This window comes from Carcharhinus amblyrhynchos, chromosome 1 (genome assembly GCF_965287045.1).
Source record: "Carcharhinus amblyrhynchos chromosome 1, sCarAmb.v2.hapA, whole genome shotgun sequence".
Classification (NCBI taxonomy): Eukaryota; Metazoa; Chordata; class Chondrichthyes; order Carcharhiniformes; family Carcharhinidae; genus Carcharhinus; species Carcharhinus amblyrhynchos.
The window spans coordinates 73,293,700-73,313,629 of record NC_137324.1 but is presented as its reverse complement, the minus strand read 5'-3'; the positions used below and the strand labels follow the sequence as shown (position 1 = coordinate 73,313,629).

The 19,930-nt window shown below is 42.8% G+C and overlaps 1 protein-coding gene and 1 non-coding gene across 2 annotated transcripts in view; both read left to right on the top strand.

Moving 5' to 3' along the window:
* The first annotated feature begins 12,523 nt into the window (after positions 1-12,523).
* Positions 12,524-12,638, top strand: trnal-caa (transfer RNA leucine (anticodon CAA)). The gene is made up of 2 exons: positions 12,524-12,561; positions 12,593-12,638. It is a non-coding gene; the product is annotated as a tRNA-Leu (tRNA).
* Positions 12,639-14,580: 1,942 nt separating this feature from the next.
* pdgfrl (platelet-derived growth factor receptor-like) overlaps positions 14,581-19,930 on the top strand; it is a 30,009-nt gene continuing 24,659 nt past the window's right edge. Inside the window, exons 1-2 of the mRNA XM_080198159.1 lie at positions 14,581-14,800; positions 16,567-16,888. Coding sequence (XP_080054285.1) covers positions 14,743-14,800; positions 16,567-16,888 — 380 coding nt within the window. The 5' untranslated portion in view covers positions 14,581-14,742. The remainder of the gene's footprint in view (positions 14,801-16,566; positions 16,889-19,930) is intronic.

Here is a 19,930-nt window from a genome sequence, read left to right as displayed (position 1 = left end):
TTTTGATTAATAAGAGATTCAAAAATTATTGAAAAATCACTTTTATAATATCTGAAAGTCTGACAATTCATTATGGTGAACTCTGCTAAGTTATTTATTCTATTTTGCAATCCATCAGTGAGCATATTCCTAATTGTAATTCAAAGCCAAACATGAACTAAAAATATTACTTTGAATTATTGCTGCCCAAAAGTATTTTTTTCAATCTTGTATGACTGTAAAATTAATTTTTTTTTTATTAATTACTGAAGTAAGTGTAGTAATTGACCAAGACTTATCCACTACCCAAGACGTCATTGCAGTGTGAGATAGAGCTCTGCAAACTAGCACAATGAGCTAACCTTCAAACCGCAATGCAACCTGGCCGAGCAGATCACCCACTTAGGATGGAAGAATCAGTCAGTGCTGCAGTAAACAGATGGGGCATTTCACCAGATTACTGTGCAGACAATAAAGTTGAAAATGAAACCAATGGCTGCAGTGGAAGTAATCGTTGCAATATGAGGGCAGTCACTGATGAGCTACAAAAGGCCTGGCGGATACTGTGATAAAATTCACCAGTTCATTTTTCTGCATCTTTGGGGTAAAGCTTTCAAAGTCTAGGATGCAAAAAAAGTATCGATATGTTTGTAAGAAGAACACTAAACAGCAAAATTTAAGGTTTTTGTCGATCACTTGTTCCACAAATCATGTACAACCTGCCATGTCAAAGACTACTTACCTCCTTAAGTTCTTTTTGAGAATGTTCTGTATATATCTCCAGTCTGATTCCCAAAGGATAACATGGCTTTTTTTTTAGCCTAGTTGGGAATATTTTTAAATGGATTCTGTATAAAAGTTTTTTTTTGCTAATAGATGAATATTTAGTCAAATGCACAAATATTTCTGCATAGTTTCAAAAATGCTTATCCTGCAGACCAAATTTTTTTAAAACTCCTGAAAGGATTGGGAAATGGTTTATTTGTTCAGTTATGTTAACCAGCATTTCTTATTTTCATAACTATCCATCCCTGAACTGCAAAATCAAATGACTTTAAGGAGTTCTTCATATCTAAATGGAAAATTGACATTGAGGTAGAATTTTCTGTTGTCTCAGTGTACTTTTCATTGATCCCTCTACAATCTATTGTCTCTCCACTTCTCACAGGTTTCACCTATATGGTGGCATATCAACATGAGTTGGTTGGTACCTTCAGCAGAGAACAATATTTTTGGGAATGAAAGAATTGATCAAGTTTTCAATTTTCTTTTGAATCATGTAATGAAATGGCGTCACAGAAACCATATAGAACACACAATCCCTGGCAAAGTTATGATCTAAACCTTTGTTGGGGCAAAAACTCTCCCTAATTTGGTGCATCTGTCAGGACATTGTCATGAAGTGATTCACCAATTATGGAAATAATGTCTGGTTGAATCAGATTAATCACCTGTAAAAGATCCTTCACATTCAATAATTGAAGAACATTAACTGTGAGTAATCAATGTTACAGGTTCTCCTAATAGAAGGAAAGGCATTGTTGTGCTGCAAGGAGGTACCAACAGCAGCGAAATAGAAAGAAAGGAAATAGAAAACAATTTATATTTCCGACACCTTTCATGACATCTGGATGTCTAAAATATTTTTTAATAAATGAAGTATTTTTGAAATATATGGAATTGGGGTGGGCAGTTTGCACGTAGTAAAGTCACCAGGAGAACACTCCTGTCCTTTTTTGCTGTGGAGGTAATCATTGCAATATGAGGGCAGTCACTGATGAGTCACAAAAGGTCTGGCAGATACTGTGATAAAATTCACTAGTACTTTTTTTTGCATCTTTGGGATAAAGTGTTCAAAGCCTAAGATGAAAAAAGTATTGATATGTTTGTAAGAAGAACATTAAACAATAAAGAACATTACTAAAGGATCTTTTACTTTCTGTAAAGGCATCAGTTTAACATTCCGTCTCAGCAGGCTTGTCAGCACTAAGAAAAAAGATATCTCAAGTGTTGGGTGTAATTTCTGCCTTCTTTTCTTGAAAGCTGATGAACTTTGTATGTTGAGAACTATTCCATAAGGAATGGCTATTTTGGGGCATCGTATCATAGGGAATCCAATCCCTGTGATATTGCTATTAGTAGAGTCTATGTCTTCAGGAGTCGTGTCAAAGAGGGTAGTGCAATTAAATTAGCAAGCTAGCTTCATTTGCTGGCTAACTTAGAAAACGCCCTTTGAAAGCTAACTGAATATTTGAACCATTTACAGTTAGAGATAAGCTATTGGATAATTTATTTTTATAATTTAAGTTTAGCTGTAATTATGACATTAAGGATGAAATTACCTCACTAATAAAAGCATTGGGATAATATGTCTGTGATGCAAAATTGATTGAATCTAATCAGTTGTACTTTAAAGAATTTGTGTGTATATTCTTGTAACATTGGGTAACTAGTTAACAAAATGTATAATGTTTTGTTCTGTTACAAAATTAGCTTCTTGTACTTCTAATATACTGTAGTAACAATGGAAAAATAACTTTAAGGTATATTTGTTTCATTTTTTAAAGCACCTCACTCCAATTCATACACTAATGATGAAAACTGAAGGTGAAAAATGTTAATATTGAGGTATGAGCAGCTGAACAACTTTATGTCAAACTTTTCAATATAACAGTTACATTCTGGGAAATATAATTCACTTATTTTGTATTTAGAAAATACTAAAGAGTGAAATGTTGGAGAAATACTGGTCTGGTTTAAACAAAACGCCAGTAGTCCACAAATTAAGGGGAGGCAATAGCCTTGTGGTATTACCACTAGACTATTAATCCAGAAACTCAGCGAATGTTTTGGGGACCAGGGTTCAAATCCTACCACAGCAGATGGTAGAATTTGAAGTCAGTAAAAAATATCTGGAATTAAGAATCTACTGATGACCATGAAACCATTGTTGATTGTTGGAAAAATCCATCTGGTTTACTAATGCCCTTTAGGAAAGGAAATCTGCTGTCCTTACCTGATCTCTCCCATCTCTGACTCCAGATCTACACCAATGTGGTCGACTCTCAACTGCCCTCGGGCAACTAGGAATGGGCTATAAGTGCTGGCCAGCAGCATGCCCATGTCCCACCAATGAATAAAAATTCATCTACACCCAGTATTGGTAGTACCTAACTACTGTAAAAGATGATTGAACTCCTGTAAAAGATAATTCTTTGATTCTTTCATATCTTAGCCAGCCCTTTTATTAAATATCCCACTAACTCTTAAAATGGCTTTGGATGCAATCCAGCCATGAAAGCTTGCTGGCTTTCATATTTTACAATCAAATTTTGTACAAAATGCAAATCCTATATTATGAATAATTTTATCCTTTAGCTGTAATCAACAAGCTGATTCAGCTTAAAATGTTCAAACTTTGCTGTCATTCCTGATTCTGCCTTGGGTATTTTCAGCAGATGCTCAGTAATATTTAGATCATTGCATCTCAATCACTATGTAAAAAAGGATACAAAAGATTGAGATGTTACCAGATAGGAGTCAAATCTGCAGAAATGGACTAGGATAAGGTATAATACTTTTTGATGAGCAACTGATTTGTAAGTTTCTGATCATACCAAATGAAAATGAAAACACCAGGATCACAATCTATAAATGTTCTTGATGTTATATATAAACATTGTTCTCTTTATATACCACAAGCAATCCCAGTGACTTTATAGAGACATCATTTTTGTATCCTGGAATCAGATTGCAGCCATGCATTTGAGCGAGATCAATGCCACGAAGTACTGACAAAACATTAAACTTGAAAAATTCATTGGGATGTAATTTCTGCTCCTTCTGTAGATTTGGTGCACAAATGAACTATGCATCTGTACCACTTGGTTCATTTGTAAATGGAAAATTCTGTGTGCTGTCACTCCTATGTAGAGGACTCTGGTACCTGAATGGTCACTCCTATATGGAGGACTCTGGTACCTAAACGGGCACTCTTCTATGGAGCAAAGGAAGTGGGTTGGCCAGCAGCAACTGATTATTGCCAAGTGACAGTCTCCTGTGCTCCAATTTCTATGGACCTGGAAAGCAAAAGAACCATTCTCTGCTACCATCGCCATTGATTCCTCCAGCTGTCCCCATTTTCCTTACCCCCAAAAATAATTTTGAGGAGCTGATGAACTCCTTTAGTCATTTACAGGCAAAGTTTTTCCAATGATGGTGTTTCCCATCCTGCCACCAGAGTAGTCACCAGTAAGTGTAGCCCTGTAGATCAGGGATGTCCCATCACCTCTTAATGCTTCAAGGCGCTTTCATTGGCTGGAGGTGGGCTTTCCATCCCTCAGCTTCAAGAAGTCCTTCCTCAGAGAGCTACCAGTGAGTCTGATTGGTCAGCAGCTCTGTCGTCTCAGCAAATTGACCCTCACTATTCTCCCCTGAATCTGGCTACATTAGGGGTACCATTCACATACACACGGGGCAGGGTAGGTGTAGGAAAAGGCTTTGTTGAAATGGCGCGCGTGGGCTTGTTGGGCCGAAGGGCCAGTTTCCCATGCTGGGTTGTTCTTTGTTTAGCAGGGCCCAAGGAGTGGCAGCCACTGCTAGGATTACAAGCAGTCCCAAAACTCAAAGTGCCGGAGCCCCAGGATGAATTAAGTGTGGGGTTCATGGTTAGGAAGGCAAGAGAGCCCCAAGGGAAGTTTGGGTTGTTCTTTGAAGACCAAGTGGTGAGGAAGTAACTTAGGGACCCACACCTTGGAGCAGCGCGATCAGTTTCAAAAGGGGGGCCAAGCAGAATAACCTGTCAGGCTTCTTTTGTCCTTGAATCCCTCCCGTTGGCCTCAACATTGCAGCTTGGGTGAGAAGCAGCACCAAAGTGGCCATTAGTTGGCCAAATAAGGGTCTCAGTTGGGGCAAGGGTGGATGAAAAAACTTTTCCTCAAATCCTCTCTAAACCTCCTGCCCTTTACATTAAATCTCTGTCCCCTGGTTATTGACCCCTTTAACAAGGGGAAAAGTTCCTTCCTATCCACCCTATCTCTGTCCCTCATAATTTTGGACACCCGAATCAGATCTCCCCTCAGCCTTTTCTGCTCTAAGATGAACAACCCCAACGTAACCATCTCTTCATAGCTGCAACGCTGCAGCCCAGGTAACACCCTGGTGAATCTTCTCTGCAGGCTTTTTAGTGTAATCACATCATTCCTATACAGTGGTGATCAGAACTGCGCATCGTACTCTCGCTGTGGCATAACAAACGTTTTATACAGCTCCATCATAATTTTCCTGCTTTTATACTCTATGCCTTAGCTAATAAAGGCAATTATCCTATATACCTTCGTAACCACTGTATCTACCTGTCCTGCTGAATTTAGAGAACTTTGGATATGCATCCCAAAGACTCTCTGATCCTCTGTACTTCCTAGGGTCTGACCGTATATTGTATATTCCCTTGCCTTGTTAGCGGGCCACTGTTTGGCCCATCTATATCATGCTGTAACCTAAGGCTTTCCTTCTCACTATTTTGCACATCACTAATTTTTATGTCATCTGCAAAATTATTGATCATACCTCCCATATTCATGTCTAGATCGTTAATGTAAACAGCAAGGGACCCAGTACCAATTCCTGTGGCACACCACTGGACACAGCCTTCCAATCACAAAAACAACCTTTGACCGTCACCCTCTATCTCCTGCCATTCTGCCAATTTTGGTTCTAATATACCAAACTGCCCTGGATTCCATGGGTTCTTACCTTCTTGACCTGGCTCCCATGCAGGACCTTGACAAAACTTTACTGAAATCCTCGTAGCCTACATCAACTGCACTGCCTTTATCTACACACCTGCTCGAAAAATTGAATCAAATTTGTTATGATCGCCCCCCCTGACAAAGCCATGTTGACTATCTTTGATTAATTTTGCCTCTCCAAGTGGAGATTAATTCTGTCCCTCAGAATGTTTTCCAATAATTTCCCTAATGTCAGACTCACTGGCCTGTAATTACCTGTTTTTTTCCATAGTTCTCTTCTTGAATAATGTACCATGTCCTCCAGTCCTCTGGCATCATTCCTGTAAGAAGTCTCACAATACCACTTCTTAGTAAGGGAAATTAGAAGGGATGGCAATGCAAGCAGCACAATGTTCCTCCTGTGGGATGTTTGAGATGAGGGACATCATTAGTGTCCCAGCTGAGTACACCAGCAGGAAGTGCACCCAATTCCAGCTCCTTGAAGTCCGTGTCAGGGAACTGGAGCTGGAACTGGATGAACTCAGGATCATTCGGAAGGCAGAGACAGTTATAGAAAAAAACTACAGGGAAGCAGTTATTCCTAGAAATGACGATACTTGAGTGACTGTTAGAAGGGGTAAGAAGCAGTCAGTGCAGTGTACCCCTATGGCCATTTCTCTGTATAACACGTATACTGTTTTGGATACTGTTGGGGGAGACGACTCACCAGTGGTAAGCCGTGGGGTACAGGTCTCTAGCACAGAGTCTGCCCCTGTTGCTCAGAAGGGAAGGGGGGAGAGGAGTAGAGCATTAATTACTGGGGACTCCATAGTTAAGGGGGCAGATGGGAGATTCTGTGGGAACGTGAGAGAATCGCAGTTGGTGTGTTGTCTCCCAGATGCTGGGGTCTGTGAAGTCTTGGATCATATTTTTGGGATCCTTAAGGAGGAAGGGGACCAACCCCAAGTCGTGGTCCACATAGGCACCAAAGACACAAGTAGGAAAAGGATGGGGACGTAAGGCAGAAATTCAGGGAGTTAGGGTGGAAGCTTAGAGCTAGAACAAACAGAGCTGTTGTCTCTGGTTTTTCACCCATGCCACATGCTAGCAAGGAGAGGACTAGGGAGAGACAGCAGTTGAACACATGGCTACACGGACTGGGGAAGAGGGGAGGAATTCAGATACCTGGATAATTGGGGGTCATTCTGGGGTAGGTGGGACCTCTACAAACGGGATGGTCTACACCTGAACTAGAGGGTACCAATATCCGGGGGGGGGAGGACGGGGCAAAATTTGCTAATGCTCTTCGGGAGGGTTTAAACTAATTCAGCAGGGGGATGGAAATCTGAATTGTAGCTCCAGTGTACAGGAGATTGAAAGTGGTGAGGTCATGATTAAGGTTTCAAGGTCGCAATAGTGTACCGGCAGGCAAGAAGGTGGTTTGAGGTGTGTCTACTTCAAAGCCAGGAGCATCCAGAATAAGGTGGGTGAACTTTCAGCATGGGTTGGTACCTGGGACTTCGATGTTGTGGCCATTTCAAAGACATGGATAGAGCAGGGACAGGAATGGTTTTTGCAGGTTCCAGAGTTTAGGTGTTTCAGTAAGATCAGGGAACGTGGTAAAAGAGTGTGGCATTTTTAGTCAGGGACAGTATTATGGTGGCAGAAAGGACATTTGATGAGGATTCATCCACTGAGGTACTTTGGGCTAAGGTTAGAAACAAGAAAGGAGAGGTCACTCTGTTGGGAGGTTTCTACAGGTCTCTGAAAAGTTCCAGAGATATAGAGGAAAGGATTGCAAAGATGATTCTGGTTAGGTGCAAAAGTAACAGGGTAGTTGTTATGGGGACTTTAACTTTACAAATATTGATTGGAAAAGCTATAGTTCGAGTACGGATGCATGGGATTGAGGGTGATTTAGCAGTTTGGATCAGGAATTGGCTAGCTGATAGAAGTCTGACAACACCAGGTTTAAGTCCAACCGATTTATTTGATAGTAAACTCACAAGCTTTCGAGGTTTCCCTCTTCGTCAGGTGAATGAAGAGTTCTGGCCTCAGACAGAGTATATAACAGTACAGGCAGTTTACAGATTACTGATTAGAATGCGAATCTTTACACCTAACCTGCTATTCAAGTCTTAAAGTGGCTAACAACGTGAGTGGAAGGAGCACTGAGCACAGGTTAAAGAGCTGTGTATTGCAAGAAAGGATGTCCCGAAGTATGGTACATTGGGGAGACCATGCAGACGCAATGACAACGGATGAATGAACATCGCTCGACAATCACCAGGCAAGACTGTTCCCTTCCTGTTGGCGAACACTTCAATGGTCACGGGCATTCAGCCTCTGACCTTCAGGTAAGCACTCTCCAAGGCGGCCTTCACAACCCCGACAGCGCAGAGTCACTGAGCAGACACTGATAGCCAAGTTCTGTACACACGAGGACGGTCTCAACAGGAGGGTTCATGTCGCACTATGTGTAACCCCCATGACTTGCCTGGGTTTGCAAAACCTCACTTTCTGTACTGTCTGGAGACAATACACATCTCTTTAACCTGTGCTCAGTGCTCCTTCCACTCACATTGTTAGCCACTTTAAGGGAGGGGGAGGGAAAAGAAGGGAGGGGAGGGGGAGGGGGAAGAGGGGAGGGGGAGACGGGGAGGGGGAGACGGGGAGGGGGAGACGGGGAGGGGGAGACGGGGAGGGGGAGACGGGGAGGGGAGGGGGAGACGGGGAGGGGAGGCGGGAGGGGGCAGGGGGAGGTGGAGGGGGGGAGGTGGAGGGGGGGACGGAGAAGGGGGAGGGGAGAAGTGGTGGGAAGGTGGACGGGGAGGTAGTTGGAGAGGGGAAGGTGCAGGGGGGTTAGATGGATTGGGGAAGGTGGAGAGGGAGGCGGGAACGGGAGGCAGAAGAGGAGGGAGCATGGTGAGAGGGGAGAGCGAAGCAGAGGGAAAAGGGGAGGAAAGGAGGGAGAGTGCCAGAGGCATCCATATATCATCTTAAAGAATACTCGTTAGAATTTAGAAGAATGAGGGGAGATCTCATTGAGACATATAAGATGATGAATGGGATAGATAGGATAGAGGTGGAGAGACTCTTCCCGCTCAGAAAGGATAGTAGGACTAGGGGGCACAGCCTCAAGATAAAGGGGGGGGGGCGGTTTAGAACGGAGTTGAGGAGGAACTTCTTCACTCAAAGGGTGGTGAATCTCTGGAATTCTCTGCCCACTGAAGTGGTGGAGGCTACCTCGCTAAATATTTTTAAGACGCGGGTTGATGGGTTTTTGATAAGAGAGGGGATTAAGGGTGGGAATGTGGAACTGAGCCAAGACAGATCAGCCATGATCTTATTGAATGGCGGGGCAGGCTCGAAGGGCTAGTTGGCCTACTCCTGCTCCTATTTCTTATGTTCTTATGTGCTTATGTAATACACTTTCCTGGAGCATTAGAATTAGTCACATTGCATAAGGATCAGTATTGCATCAGGCTCTTAAAATTGGGATAAACACTGCTTAAAATACATAGCAAAAGCCAAATGAACTTCAGCTGAAACTTACTCCATATATGAACACATATTTTTACTGGAATTAGTTGTCATGACAATGTTGTAAAAAAAAATCCTTCTTTTGATTTCTATGCGCTACATACAAGTTAAACATCTTTTTTAAACATCTACAAAAAAAATTATCCACCCAGCTCCTTGGATCTTCTGTGGCGTGAGCCCAACAAGAAGCAGAGACCTGGCATGATGGGCCGGGGGTGCGGGGTGTGTGTGTGTCAGGGACATGGTTGGGCAGTGCCCATTTGACAGTATCCCCACCTGGCACCGTTTCAGTGCCAATTGGGCAGTGTGCCAGGGCAGCACCAAAGAGATGCTGCCTGAGTGGGGGTGGGCCCTGAGCAGGGGTGTATATTCAAGGGGGATCATCAAGGGGTGAGGCATGAAGTGGGGGGCATTTGGGTGTTGTAAAGGAGGGGCATGTCAGGAGTCATGAAGGGGGACCCATTCGGAGGATTCCAATCAATGCCCCGATGCGTATCCGGAGGGTAGGGGGGGAGAATGAGGAAACTTACCACTGATGGGGGCGGGGAACAGACAGGGGGTCTCCCAGCACATTGTGAGATTGAGGCACCCCTTCAAAATAGCACCTGATCACTTTCCAGCCAGGCTCTGTGTTTATCCACCACCTCCTCCCACAGCAGGCACACAACTCAACACTCCCAAAAAAAATGACTAAGTGTGAGGTGACTGTGGTGCCGATTTCTCCAGTTTTCTTGCCATTATGGCACTTAGCCATTTTTTGAGAAAGTTTGCCAGTATGTTAGTTTTTTTACATTGTGATTGGTACGATAAAAGTAGTCTTACTATAATTACACAGGGCATTGGATAAGGGTACACTGGGCACACAGCTTTGCTTTCCTTACTCAAGGGATGACACACTTGTCCTGGAAGTACAATGAAAGTTTTCTAGGCTGACTCTTGTGACTATGGCTGATAGTGGAAATTAGTAGATTAAGCTAATATTGCCTGAAATTTAGAAGAACAGGTGATATAATTGAAAGATATAAAATTCTTATGCAGATTGTCAGGGTAGATGCTGAGAAATATTTCCTGGCTGAGGAATCCAGTTAGATGTCTCACAACACCAGGTTAAAGTTCAACATGTTTATTTGGTAGCAAAAGCCACTAGCTACCAAATAAATCTGTTGGACTTCAACCTGGTGTTGTGAGACTTCTTACTGTGTTTACCCCAGTCCAACACCGGTATCTCCACAACATGGGGAATCCAGAAGTCACAGTCTCAGAATAAAACTGTGAAAAAATGTCTACATTCCAAAGGTTATGAATTTTTGGAATTCTCTAAAAACATGTAACTATCTCCAAAATCAATTACTTCAGTTGAAGCTGTGCTGTATTTTATAACGGTTCATCATAGCCATTACGATGGTACCACCATGGGGCAGCAGTGGTTAGCACTGCTGCTTCACAGCACTAGGCATCCAGGTTTGATTCCTGGCTTGGCTCACCGTCCATATGGAGATTGCACATTGTCTATGCGGGTTTCCTGCCACAGTCTGAAAGATGTGAATTGGCCATGCTTTAAAAAAAATTCTCTCTCTGTGTAGGTACTTGAACAGACTTCATTGCCGTGTTAATGTAAGCCTACTTGTGACACTAATAAATAAACTAAGCATAAAATTTTTGCTTTTGTACTCTATGCCTCTTTACAAATCTCTGAATCCCTTAAGCCTCTTGAGCTGCTTTCTAACCTGTCACTGTTGCCTTCAATAATTTGTGTATGATACCGCAACATCTTGCACTCACTTCAAAATTACATCCTTACTTTATATTTTCTTTCCTTATCCTTTCTACTGGAATGTATCACTTTATACTTATCTGCATTAAGTTTCATCTGCCGTATGACTGTCCAGGACACCTTGAAGTTTCTCACTAGCTTCCTCAAAGTTCACAATATTTCAAATTTTGCATCATCTGCAAATAGTGATATTTACTATACCCATAATCTATATACCTTATTTTAATTTACTAACAATTCAGAATCCTTTACTGGTACTCCTATTTAATTAACTTTATACCATATATGATTAACCAATTGAACACATTGAGTTTATATGCTAATTAAATCACTCTAGATTTTTACCCTAATCAAATGGCCTGATCTTATATTATAGATGTGGAGATGCCAATGTTGGACTGGGGTAGGCACAATAAGAAGTCTCACTGGTGTTGTGAGACTTCTTACCGTGCTTATTTTATAGTAAGAAGTCTCACAACACCAGGTTAAAGTCCAACAGGTTTATTTGGTAGCAGTAGCTTTGGGAGCCTCAAGCTCCTTCTTCAGCTGAGTGAAGACTTGTTTTCACAAACTCATATTATAGATCAGTGATTTAAATGTAATTTACGAGTATACTCACACCATACAATGCAGTTGTTTTTCCTGTTTGTTCAGACTCAGTCTGATCACTCCTCTCCCAGCTCACTACCACCTCTACATCTGGACCCATGTTTTGTTTTTCCTTGTCCCTTTATCATCACCCCCACTGCTTTCCACAATCATCCCTTTTCTCATTTAATCTCTTCTGCTCTTCCTGAGTTCTTCATCCCCTTACAGCTGCTTAAAACGTGTTGAAATCTCTAATATTCTGATGAAACATTAACTCTATTCCGCTCCAAAGTTATTGTTGAATATTTTCTGCATTGATTTCAAATTTCCACCATCCGCACCATTTTGTTTTGCTTTCGTTCAGTCACCAAGTTCAGTAACTGCATCAATTTAGGGAAACGCCGACGACTATTAAATAAAATATCATTCAAAAAAAGAGCGAAAAATTGTTCGTCAACAGTTTCTAACAAAAATGTTCACTAACTGAAATACATCCTGCAACTTCCTCAATGAGCATGCGTAGCATGCAGATGCCCACACAACATGGCGGCGCAAAGCTTAGAAACTGCCACACTCAACATGGCGGATCACTGTGTACTGCTTCGAAACTGCCATACTCAACATGGCGGATCACGGTGCATGGCTTCGAAACTGCCACACTCAACATGGTGGCTCTACGGAGCCTCCTTCACTGAGCATGCGTACTGCAGAAACACAGAAGGCAAAGGCGATCAGATGGGGAATAATTAGAAGCAGAATCAGCGAGAGAAATAAAAATAAAATATTCGGGCCGCAGAGAACTTCTGTATTCGATCTCAGTGAGTCAGGCAAACAGCCTTTTACAACAACCAATGGCGGGCTCAAACTCGGCTCAGGGATTTAAAGCTCGCTGCCGCCCCTATTGTCACTTGTCAGGATGGCCGAGTGGTCTAAGGCGCCAGACTCAAGGATTTCAGTCCTTCCCATTGCGGGCTGGGTGTTCTGGTCTCCGACTGGAGGCGTGGGTTCGAATCCCACTTCTGACATTACCTTTTCACCGCTCTCGGTGCATAAATATCAGACTACACTCTCTTCGATGTTTAGGGCACGGGATCATCTTAAATCGGCAACTCCTAACGTTTTGCTGCTTCACAGGTTAGGAGAGATCATTGAATGCATAGCGAGCATCCCTCACATTTAATCTAGTTTTATAGATTTTTAATCTATTATGAAATTATCAATAACCAGATCGTGCTTTTGCTACAAGACAATCTTTAAGAAATTGAGTTAAACTTGCAAAATAAACATACAATGTCAACAAAACGAAAGAGACAGCTTTTTTCTCTGCTGCCATCAGATAATCATAGAATTCAAGAAGCGTGGTGGAGAACATGCCCCTGTCTACACCCATGGAAACAAAGTGGGAATGGTTGAGAGCTTCAAGTTTTTAGGTGTCCAGATCACCAACAACCTGTCCTGGTCCCCCATGCCGACATTATAGTTAAGAAAGCCTACCAACACCTCTACTTTCTAGGGAGACTAAGGAAATTTGGCATGTCTGCTGCAACTCTCACCAACTTCTACAGATGCACTTCAGAAAGTTGGTTGATTCACAACTTGATATGGCTCCTGCTCTGTCCAAGAACTCAAGAAACTACAAAGTGTCGTGAACGAAGCCCAGTCCAAAACTCAAATTCTTACTCTTTGACACTGTCTACACTTCCCGTTGCCTTGGAAAAGCAGCCAGCATAATCAAGGACCCCACATACCTTGGGCATACTCTCTTTCACCTTCTTCCATTGGGTAAAAGATTCAAAAGTCTGAGGACATATATCAACTGAATCAAAAACAGCTTTTTCCCTGCTGCCACAGACTTTTGAATGGATCTACCTTGCATTAAGTTGATCTTTCTCTGCACCCTAGCTATGACTGCAACACTGCATTCCGCACTTCTATTTTCCTTCCCTATGTATGGTATGTTTTGCCTGTATAGTGTGCAAGAAACAATACTTTTCACTGTATACTAATACATGTGACAATAATACATCAAATCAAATGAAAATTTATAGCTCATGGCAATGAAGTCAATCTCTAGGGCCAGTTGCACTGTTGTCTCCCCTATACACCCCCCATTCTTGGAATTTTTTTCACCCCCCACACCCGCCACCACCCCAAGCTGTTAAATTCAAAGCCTTCTCTTTGTTTCTGTCCATTACTGTCCTATCATTCCAATGCCACATCCCACCTTGTTCATTTCTCATGAACATTTTAAAAAACTGCTGTATCTCGTTTTTTCTGGGTCTGATGAGAAGGAAGCAAGGGCATAGATTTAAATTGGCAAAGCAAGCACACTATGATATAGGCTAAACTTTCTCTGGCAGCAAATGATTAAGGCCTGGAGTGAGGCTGTGTCAAAGGCAGTTTCAATGGAAACATTCAAGAGGAAATCAGACTGTTCTCTAAAAAGAGTGTACAGGGTTACATGGGAATGGCATTACAAATGGCTTTGGGACAACTGTGCAGACAGGACAAGGTGAATGGCCTAATTCTTGACTGTAACAATTGTGTTTCTGTGCTGGAATTGGGGGAAGCCGCAGGTGAAATTTAAAGCAGAGAAGTGTGAAGTGATACATTTTGGCTTAAAGGAGGAGAGTAATGTAAAAATATAAATACAAACTATATATATGTGGCATGTATTATAAATGTCATATTTATAAAGGAGCTGTGCATTAGTGGATGTTGCATATTATAGTTGTAGGATTTGCATGTTAAAGTTATATCCACTGTATATTACAGCTGTGAATCTTCCAGGATTGGATATGACTGTGTGCAGCAGTGTACTTAGTTTATGCTACAACCTCAGTTAGTTGTAGCGATGTGTTATTTCCCGCAGGGGTCAGCCTTTTTCCAGAGTGAGAAATGTTTCACTCGGTTTTGAAAAGTAATTTATTCCAATTCATTCGACCTGTCATTCAACTTGCATTTTGACTCCTGAACAAAATCCCAGACAACCATTTCCAGACTGTGGGCTTTTAACAACAGTGAAGTTCTCCGGAGGCAGCCTGCTAATCAAAGTTAGCAGCTCCGAAAGAAATACACATTTAATACAGAATTTCCATCTCGCTATCCGCTGCTGGGAAAAGTTGGACAATGAAGTTGTGTGTCATTTTGCTGTTCGTCTTTTTCAGTCAATTACTTCTCCAGATGGGTAAGTTTCAGCTCAGGAAAGGTGCTGACGTGTTTAATTTTTACCTTAAACTCTCAGGGAATGTACATTTTTTTTGTCTGAACTTCCTCGCAATTGACTTAAATGTGATAATTATGCTATGAGCTCCAATTTCTCGTATTAAATCAATGTTTTTTAATGAACATTCTTCAAGTGCGTTTGTGTTCTTTTGTGTGTGTTTGAAGTCCGAGATCAATTCTGCCAGAACATTTCTAAGTGTCATCCCTAGCGAGAAAACCGGTGAGATTCCCACTGCCTGACTTGGGGTGGTTCAGTTTGCAATTCAACCACATTTCAATTTTTTTTTGGAGCTTGGAGAAATTCTCATTGAATTCTCCCACACTTGGATTTTTTTTGGAGTGAGGACCTAAACACACCGGAAAAGGACCACAAAGTTAAGTTCAAGATTCCCCCCTCCCACCCCAGAATGGGAAACACTCCCAACTTTTGTCCCCAAAAGGGCAATCACCCCCCCCCCATCTCTAAATGGCCAGATCCTTAATCTCACCCACCACCCCCTGCCGCCACATCAGCCAGAATATTTTTTAAAATAGTTTACCCCATTCTTAAAGTTGTGAAACCAGTGTGTGGGACCAGGCAAGCCCTTAATCCGTCTCCTTGCTTGCTCCAAGACTCAATTGGATTCAATTCAAATTGAATCCAATTCATGATCTCCACAAGGGAGACAAACAAGATCCAAGCTGACAAGAAGTGGCATTGCACCTGGACTTGATCTGACTCTTGAAAACTCCCTCATACAAGCCTGTTCACGAAAGTTGAAGTTGGTGGAATTGATGACATATTATTGACTTGGTTCAGAAATTGGCTGAACAGAGGTTTACGTACCTCAGTGAGTTTGCTTGTCGAAGAAAATGTGCCATTCTTGTCAAAGACAGCAAGGAAAAGTGAGCACAAACACAGTGGAAAGTTTCAGTGTTCTCTAGACCAGTAGCAACCTCCAATCTTTTTATGCCAGCCATCTGTTACATCTTGGTGGTAAGAAGATTTTTTAGTTGATGGGGGTAAATGTTAGTAGGTCTCAAAGCCTAGGAACATAAATTATAATTAGCGATGTGGAAGTTAAACACTTCTTTTTAAACTTGTAATTTATTAATCTAGTATGTATGCAAATCAATGTAATGAAATAACAATGTATTATACTTTCTTGATTGATTATTGATAATACTGAAGCATTCAGGTAGAGCAGTTAGCACTGCTGCCTCACAGTGCCAGGGATCTGGGTTCGATTCCTGGCTTGGGTCATTGTCTCCCTGTGTCTGTGAGAGTTTGCTCCGGTTTCCTTTCACAATCCAAAAAATGTGCTGGTTAGGTGCATTGGCCATCTAACTTCTCCCTCAGTGTACCCGAACAGGTGCCGCTGGAGTGTGGCGACTGTGGGATTTTCACAGTAATTTCACTGCAGTGTTAATGTAAGCCTACTTGTAACACAAACTTTTACTTTATTCATTTGTAGGTTAGGTGGATTAGCCATGCGGAGTTATAGGGATAGAGCACAGGGTGTTTGGGGGCAGGTGGGTAGCGGGGATGGATGGAGGCCCTGTGTATGATCCTCTTTTGGAGAGTCAGTGCAGACTCAATGGGCCGAATGGCCTCCTTCTGCACTAGAGGGGTTCTATGGTTCATCAGTATTCAGTGATTTCTGGAACTGTGGCTTACTCTTGAAACAACTGTAATAAGATGTTGTTGCTCTGACTTGCTTATAAAAATGTTTAATATTTTCTTTTTAGGTGATTGCCAAAAGAAAGCGAAAAGGATCACCCAACGGAATGAGAAAAGTAAACAAAAAGCAGCTGGACAGAATAAAATCAGAGCAATACATAAGAAAATTAAGCTCAAAGTTCCAAAACTGAGAAAGGAAAGATTGTTCTTGGATAAAGACCTAAAGCCAACCTTCATCATGACACAGGTTTTGGATAAAGGCCATTTCCAGAAACCAGCAGAGACATTGAACATAGCCACAGGCCAATCTATTGAACTGCGCTGTAAAGGGAATAACATTGGCTGGGCTTACCCGCCTTACCTCAACAACTTAAACAACTCCAGACTCAGGTAAAATGCAAAACACCATGTGCGTGGAAATCTGAAATATAATTGGAAAATGTTGGAAATATCCACCAGGTCTGGCAGCATCAGTGGAAACAGAAATACAGTTAATGTTTAAGGTGTGTGACTTCCTGTCAGAATGAAAAATTGCAGACATGAAGCATTGCACTGGATTTGACCAGCCCTCTGGAGATAGAGGAGGACTGGCAGTGAAAGGTAGTGAGAGGGCAGCTTGACATCTTCTCATTGTCGCAGCATATTCTCAGTGCCATCCATTTGGTGGCCAATTGTGCCCAATTAAAGGCCACATCATATCCTCACCATTATTTTACCAGCTCTGGGGACACCACCACTGCGCTATCGCCAATAGAGGGTGCACCCATATCACTGATTGCCACAGCCTTTCTGCTGACATGTCCTGCGGCTGTAATATTGGCCACCTCTGATTAGACCAGCAGCTCTGAGACAGACTGTTTTCCTCTGTGGTATGGCAGTGCCAGTAATGGCCTCTTAATTGGTCACTTCCATTAAAATTCCACCCAGTGACAGGCAACAGGACTTCAATCCTGGTGAGAAACCTCAATCCATTAACTATGCACAGATATTACCACATCTTCTGGCTATTCCCAGCATTTTCTGTTTTTATGTTCTTTTCCAGTACTGCTGAGGGATCCCCACAACTTACCAAGCTATCTGGTAAACTGTCCCTGTGGTCAGAGCACAACCCCATCCCAGTGTGTTCTTGATGCCTTCTCCAGCCGAAGATCTCCTTCCCAGTACTCATTTCTACATGGCATTAACAACTCATGATCTTCCCTGGACCTGCTGCAATCTTCTTTACCATCATCATAATTCCTTTAAACTTACCCACATTTTCTCTACACACTACCCCATGATTCTCTCCACATTCCCCCATGTTCTTAACCAACCCACCATGTCAAATTCCCACTCCAACACCCCCATCTCCACCCAACCTATCCCACTCCTCTTAACTGGCCAGCTGAGGCAGGGAAACAGATTCCAAAAATAACAATCTGGTCCTGCCATTAAATTTAGCAGGACCTGAGGAATGTCAATAGTCCTGGTACTTGAAATGTTAGTTTGTCATCATATGTGCATTGCAATTAGTTGAAGTGAAATTGGGGGGGCTATACTGGACTTGGTTCTGGGGAATGAGCCTGGGCAGGTGGTTGACGTTGAAGTAGGAGAGCAGGTGGCTAACAGTGACCACAACTCTGTCTGGTTTAAGATGTTAATGGATAAAGATGAAGCCTGTCCTAAGGGGAGGGTGTTAAACTGGGGGAGGGCTAGATACAACCGGATTAGGCAGGATCTTAAAGATACGGACTGGGGTAAGCTGCTTGATGGCAGGTCGACGCTGGGTATGTGGGAGTCTCTCAAGGGAAAACTAAAATCTTTGCAGGAAAGGCACGTGCCGGTCAAGAGGAAGGATGGGAAGGGTAGGATTAGAGAGCCGTGGGTAACTAGGGATATTGAGGACCTGGTCAGGAGGAAGAGAGAGGCGTACATTAGATCTAGGCATTTGAGGACAGAGATAACGTTAGAAGAATACAGAGAATGTAGGAGAGAACTTAAAAGGGGCATCAGAAAGGCAAAAAGGGGCCATGAAATGGCTTTGGCGGGTCGGATTAAAGAAAATCCTAAGGCATTTTACTCCTATGTTAGAAATAAAAGGATGGTTAGAGGGAAGATTGGTCCTCTCAGGGACAGAGGAGGGGAACTATGCTTGGAGCCTGGGGGAATGGGGGAGATCCTGAATGAATACTTTGCGTCGGTATTCACGCAGGAGAGGGGCCTGATGTCTGGTGCTGTGCTTGAGGAGTTTGAGGATCCGTTGAGGGATATAGTCATCACGAGGGAAGAGGTGTTGGGACTTTTAGACAGTATAAAGACGGATAAATCTCCGGGGCCTGATGGCATCTATCCCAGGCTGTTAAGGGAGGTGAGGGATGAAATTGCTGGGCCTCTGACGCAAATCTTTGTCTCTTCTTTGGACACAGGTGAGGTCCCAGAGGATTGGCGCATTGCAAATGTAGTACCGTTGTTTAAGAAGGGTCAGAGGGATAACCCAGGGAATTATAGGCCGGTGAGCTTGACTTCAGTTATAGGCAAGCTAATGGAGAGGATCCTCAAGGATAGGATGTATGAACATCTGGAGCGCTGCAATCTGATCAGGGATACGCAGCATGGCTTCGTTACAGGGAGGTCGTGCCTTACGAATCTAGTGGAATTTTTTGAAGAGGTGACAAAAACGGTTGACGAAGGACAAGCCGTTGATGTCGTCTATATGGATTTCAGTAAGGCGTTTGACAAGGTCCCTCATGGTAGGCTGATAGAAAAGGTGAAGGCTCATGGGATACAAGGCCAGGTATGTAGATGGGTGGAGAACTGGCTTGGGAGGAGGAGACAGCGAGTAGTAGTGGAAGGCTCCTTTTCCAATTGGAGGCCTGTCACCAGTGGTGTGCCGCAGGGCTCGGTACTTGGACCTCTTCTATTTGTGGTATATATTAATGACTTGGAAGAGGGGGTAGGTGGTGTGATCAGCAAATTTGCTGATGACACCAAGATGGTTGGATTGGCGGGTACTGAGGAGCAGTGCCTGGCAATGCAACAGGACATAGACAGGCTGGTAGATTGGGCAGATAGATGGCAAATGGAATTTAATCCGGAGAAATGCGAGGTGATGCACTTTGGCCGGAATAATGTGGAGGGGAGTTATACGATAAAAGGTAGAACTATCCGGAGTATAGATACGCAGAGAGACCTGGGGGTGCAAGTGCACAAGTCCCTGAAGGTGTCGGTACAGGTGCAGAATGTGATGAGGAAAGCGTATGGTATGTTAGCCTTCATAGGAAGAGGTATAGAATATAAGAGTAGGAGTCTGATGTTGCAGTTGTATAGAACGTTGGTTAGGCCTCACTTGGAGTACTGCGTCCAGTTCTGGTCGCCGTACTACCGGAAGGATGTAGAGATCCTGGAGAGAGTGCAGAGGAGATTTACCAGGATGTTGCCTGGTATGGAAGGGCT